Raw genomic sequence first — 6,000 nt, 5'->3', positions numbered from 1 at the left:
TCATTTTTATATTATAGACTACATGTCCCGGTGAACTTCGTGTCACTTTAAAACCTTCCCTGGACTTCTACGAATATTTTAAGACTAAAATTAGCCCAACCCGTTCAGCCGTTTTCGAGTTTTAGCGTTACTAACATAATTGAAAATCCATTTTTATATATTTGACTTTTAAGTATTATCACAAATCTTTTGTATAGGAGTATAGAAAAGTGTTGTTTTTAGACTTTTTCAGGAATTTTTTTTTTTTAGAATTTTTCTCTCCGTAAGCACCATCATCGTACTTCAAGGTATATTTTAAAAAAAGAATTAGCGAAATCGGTCCAACCGTTCTCGAGTTTTGCGCTTAGCAACACATTCAACGACTCATTTTTATATTGTAGATTGTCCCTTTTTCTCATCTTCAAGTCATTTAATTGACAATGATCTAACATTAGATAATTTAAAGTTACACAGCATGTTAAAAACTTTGTACAACTTTCTTCTTATTGTTTTAATGATATTTATTTTAATAATTATGGTCTCACAGAGTCATTCTTGATGTCTTCATTTAGGTGTACTAATTATTTCGGATACATATTCTGAATTATTCTAATGTAGGATTTTTTTCGTTTATTTTATTTACACAAAAACAAAAGAAACTCTCTGGACAATTATAGAACTCTATTTACATTTTACATAAGCCTTAATGATAATAGGTATCTATGATACAACCTGTAAAGCTAAGAAAAAGCGTTAGTGCATCAAAATACAGGCTATTTCTAAACTAAGTGTCGGTTTATATTTTACGTGGCGAGGCAATGCGATAAATTTTTAAGGGTGAGGCGTGGTTATAGTTACAGTTACGGTCAAAGTTATGGTTATAGTTAAGGTTAACCTTAATTTTGTCCACAGAATTTGACAGATGTCTGTTGCTGGTCCGACAAAGATTTAAATGAACGTGGGCGCTACTGGTAAAGGAGAACTGTCAAAAATGGCGTTTTTGTATGATGACAGCGTTAGTTCCTTTTTTAGCCACGTTCATTTAAAACCTTGTCGAGCTCTCTGTTCATCGTTAAATATGGCGTCCATTATTGACTTTAACCAAAGATTTGACATTTTGCATTGTAGTTACAGTTAAAGTTATAGTTAAAGTTACAGTTATAGTTAAAGTAAGTTGGTGCAACCCACCCTTAGTGGGCCATTAAAAATTAGAATAGACCACCCAATACCTCGTGCAAGAAGTTTGTCAACTCAATCCGTTTTTGTTTAGTAAATAAAGTTCAGTTTAAAATGTCTCATTCAACACATGTGTAACATCGTCTCGCCACGTTACAATAGGAGTTAATCATAACACTCATTTGATTTTATTTTATCTATAAAAGTTGTTAAAATAAAACATTTTTTCCTAAAAAAGAATTTATAGAAACAGCCTGTATAACATCAGCCTTTTTATACTATAACTGAATGTCTATTCGTCTTCTTGTCTGGTGCGTACGGTTCAAGTTTCGCTGGCTCCGTGTTTAGGGCACTGTAGTCTACAGGGAATGGGGGTTGGGGGAGGGAGTCCTTAGGGGGAACGAGCACCCATTGGCCTGGACCGTTGGGGTTCTTGCCCATCAGCCAGTTGGTGAAACAGTGCATGTAGGTGCCGTAGTCCAGAATGAGGTAGCCGTTCTGTAAGAAATGAACACGGTCATTAATTAATGATTATTATAAAATACAGACCAGAAAAAAAACTATAATATTAAAATCGGTACACCCGTTGGGATGCTGCGATGCCAGGGACACACATACAGACAAACAGACATGCACGTCACTTGTAACAGCCCTCTTTTTTCGTCGGGGATTAAAAACAGAGGGTATGTAAAGGTACTATAATATTAACTGCCCCTCCTTCTTCGTTGACTTTACCAAATAGCCTACAGTAAAATTCTACCTACGTCAACGTAGTAAACGTATGAAATACATATTTGCATTATAAAACGTGGAGGAGTGTCCGTCCGCCTGTTCATGTTTATCTCATTTATGATCATACAGGGAACTGTTAAAAAACTTTCAGGGCGGTACGTGGAACGAATAGTTAATGTATTCGCGTCGGTATGGCGGTCTGTAAGTCACACCCGAGAAGTTCGACACTCGTTATTTATCCGACGCGTTCGATTTACGCCCACGCGTTTGGGCCGCCAGTGCGAGCGCTATGACCATCATTTTCCTTTTTGCCTTTACGTAATTAGACCCCTGAAGAACCGCCATCCTGGTACAAATGACCAAGAATTTTGTGTTACCATCTCCCGGTCTATAATGATTATTATGTCATATAGTATGGTTCCCATGTGATAAAAAATTTATGCGCAACAAAAAACGAACATCATCTAGATTCTAGTAGGTAATCTATATTATTATTAGCTTTTCAATCTATATTATTATTATATTTAGTATTTCGATAATTATATATTATTATATGAAAATTTTTCGTCAGTAACTTAGCCAGTAACCATGACTTCCTAAAATTCAACGACTCTTTAAGTTTTCGTCAAAACCGCACTCTACACTTCTGAAATTGTTCCGAAGTTCGAAACTGCAATATTAGTTTTATAGGAGTTTAGAACCAAGTTTCGAGGGTTTTATTTCGAAATATTTTACAACACGATTCGGAAAACATATATTTTATGTTTGGCGTTAGTTTAAATAATGTATTACGGTCGCACAATTATACACCATATTCAATGTTCAAATCAATCCGAACAGGTGGTAGGCACTAGTAGTATTTGTTATAACTCTATTCAGAAATAAATCAATTTTTATTTATTTATTTATTTAATTATATATTACTTATATAGTTTTGTGGAGTTTCTTAGTTTTGTGTTTGAGACGATGTATTTTCAGTTAGAGTGCATCAAATAATGATAATAATATACTCCCCACACCGATTTCGGTGACGGTGGCCAGTTTGATTGAAACTAGGCCAGGTACGCAGGAGTAATTTTATAGTGCTCAAGTGTGTGCGCAGTACACAAGAACACTCTCTATTCCTTCACTCTCATAACCCAGTGGGACGGAAGACCGACACGACTGGCGAGAGATCAGGCGCAGGACCGACTTTTTACATGCCCATCCGACGCAAGGATCATCTTACTTGTCAGACAATCAGGTGATCAGCCTGCATTGTCCTAACCAAACTTGGAAATAACATGTTTCCAACGCGGGAATCGAACCCACGACCTCTGAGTCGAGAGCCACGCTCTTAACCACTAGACCACGGAGGCGTCATCAAATAGGTACATCTTAATTAAAGCCTTGCTGGGCTGGCTTAGCCAACACGTTTACTTTCTTCGTCTTATTTATAAAATTGTCTTTAAGAAATGTTTGGATGTTGGATGATATACGCGTATAATAATAATAATTATTATTATTATAAAGTTGACCTTCGACTCAACTTAATTCCATACATTTGATCGGCGATTCCATAAAGAATCGATAAAATAAACGTGTTGGCTAAGCCCCCTGGATTAAATAAAGCTGGTCACCGAAATTGACTTACGCTGGTCATCCTATCGTATGCGGTGTCAATGACCTCGTCGACGCGGCTGGCCGGCAGACCAATCACGGATCTGTAGAAGGCGGCTAAAGCGGCCTTCGTTATCTCACCCGTACCTGCAGGATAATGGAATTAGGATTAAACAATATGCCACAGAACACAAAAATAATGAGAAATAGTATGACGGTCGCGGACACGTAGCGGATACGCATTACGTTTTCATCACACGCGCGTTCGCAAAACGCGCGAATACATCGCTAAAAGTCACCGTGTGCTAGGGCCCTACAATGCACAGAATCTGCTGTAACATTGCAGCGTTACGCTGCTGTCTCGGAGCGCATTCGCGACGTATTCGGTGCGTGCCCGTCCCGCCTAGCATACGCCAACGAGATATCTCACTCTCGAGATAATTAAAAACTACTCGTCTCATAATGTCAAAATCTCGACATTATCTCGACAAATCTCTATAAAAATGTGTTATTTCGACGATAGATCTACGCGAAAAAAAATGTTTGTCATGCTAGGGTCAATAGAGATGAAGAGACAGACCATCAAACATCGAGAAAACATGTAGAGCGAGATATCTCGTTGGCGTATGCTAGGCCATATGTTAAGGTCTACAATCCACCTTCTTGATTTCTGGATTTCACTTATTCCATTCCAACTAATAAAAAAATAAAAATGCATTACTAGAAAACTTCTGCCATAGCTAGCTAGTAATGCATTATCAATGAATTCATCCTACAAAGCATTTATTTCTCTTGGTAGCGGTTCCGGCATTTGATCCTCTATTTGGTACGAGCGGGTTTTGATACGAGACAGGGTTCGCTGCAGTAAACCGTTCCACGATACCGAGTTGTATACTGAATAGGCTTGTTGGTTTCCAAAGCCTTTCTGCGTTCATTATTTCAGCTATAACCTAGAAAAATAGCGGTCTTTTCTTATGAATATTCACCTGAATTCATTTATGTGAATGAATAAAATATTTGAAAAAGAAACCCCAAACAATTATTAATACCAGTATATTATTGTAAAACTATATAAGACCGTAACTCCGTTGCGCCAAAATTCGTATATCGTGAGGGAACCGTAAATTCCGGGACAAAAAGTCTTTTCCTGAGACTCAAAACATCCACAAACTAAATTTCAGCCAAATTTGTTTAGAGGTATGGGCGTGAAAAGTTAACAGACAGACAAATTTTCGTTTTTATAATATGCAGTATGCGCTGTAAGATATTGAAATAATTGTTCGAGAAAGCATTTTTATAACGAACAGCCCCCGTAGACAAGTGGCAAAACGCTAACGCTAGCGCTAACGCTGACGCTACAAAATGTATGGATTTGACATTAGTGTTCGCTAGCGAAGCGATGACTTAATGTCAAATCGCATACATTTTGTAGCGCTAGCGTTAGCGTTAGCGTTAGCGCTTTGCCACTTGTCTACAGGCCCAGGCTGTCGGCTTGAAAAACCTTTCTATGTTTATTATTTCAGCTATAGTAACTAAACTACTAAATATTATTTGTATTGTGGCTATACCCTACAGAAATAGCCTCATAATATCAATATTCATTTGAAAGGCGATTTCATAACTTTATAAAAAGATATTTTGTAATATGAAGATTGCGAGGGATATTTTAATATAATAGAGTGCTTCCTTCGAATTCCTATCATTTTAATGAAATTGAAATAAGGAGACAATATTTTCGAAATATGTATAATATTTACTAACGTACAATTTGTTCGGGTTCCGTAGCCAAATGACAAAAACCCTTTATAAATTCGTCGTGTCTGTTTGTCCGTCCTTATATCCCAGCCACTCCTCCGAAACTATAAAATCTGTTATAGTCCATACTGCTGAAACTTGCTAAGTAGTTGTATTCGGTAAACCGAGAGTCCGACTCGCACTTGGCCAATTTTTTTTCAATTACTGTTCCCCATGACTTTGTAGAATAAAATCCCTTAGAAACTACACATTTTTCCTCAGTGGGAAGCCTATAATGTACGCAACGATAATATCTATCCTTTTAATTGCTGTTTTACCATTCGTTTTGATTGAAACATTGATTTTTAATAAATGGCTAAAGAGAAGTCCACACCGCCGTTTTTCCATACAAACGTTGTCCTCTGTTTCCTCCCTGGATAATGCCGGTAGAGTTATGATTTTTTTCCTGAATATCTATGGCCACTATCAGCATGCTTCTATGTTTTCTTTTTTTTCATAATTTTATTATTAAAAAAGATAAGAACGTCCAAAAACCCAAAAAAATGGCCAGATTTTCCTCTGTGTTCAAACACCCAGAAAACAAAACTGGCTTAAATATACAAAAAAACATAAAACATAGAAACACAGCTCAAGCCTTGCTTTAATTCTTAATAAAGAAGTACTTAAATCGGTTAAGTTTTGGAGAAGGAATCAGCGGACAACGAATCGAAGATTATCTGTTCTTTTATTAGAACTTTTGTCGTGTTGTCTTTATCGCGC

General features: G+C 36.9%; 1 protein-coding gene across 1 annotated transcript in view; it reads right to left on the bottom strand.

The window, feature by feature from the left end:
* Positions 1-1,419: 1,419 nt before the first annotated feature.
* LOC121735971 overlaps positions 1,420-6,000 on the bottom strand; it is a 102,665-nt gene continuing 98,084 nt past the window's right edge. The window contains exons 7-8 of the mRNA XM_042126980.1: positions 3,521-3,633; positions 1,420-1,653 (exon numbers count right to left, since the gene is read on the bottom strand). Of these exons, the coding sequence (XP_041982914.1) occupies positions 1,429-1,653; positions 3,521-3,633 (338 nt within the window). The 3' untranslated portion in view covers positions 1,420-1,428. The remainder of the gene's footprint in view (positions 1,654-3,520; positions 3,634-6,000) is intronic.

Source organism: Aricia agestis, chromosome 18 (genome assembly GCF_905147365.1).
Source record: "Aricia agestis chromosome 18, ilAriAges1.1, whole genome shotgun sequence".
In the NCBI taxonomy this organism is placed as follows: domain Eukaryota; kingdom Metazoa; phylum Arthropoda; class Insecta; order Lepidoptera; family Lycaenidae; genus Aricia; species Aricia agestis.
The sequence above is the reverse complement of the archived record's forward strand: the minus strand, read 5'-3'. Positions and strand labels throughout refer to the sequence as shown.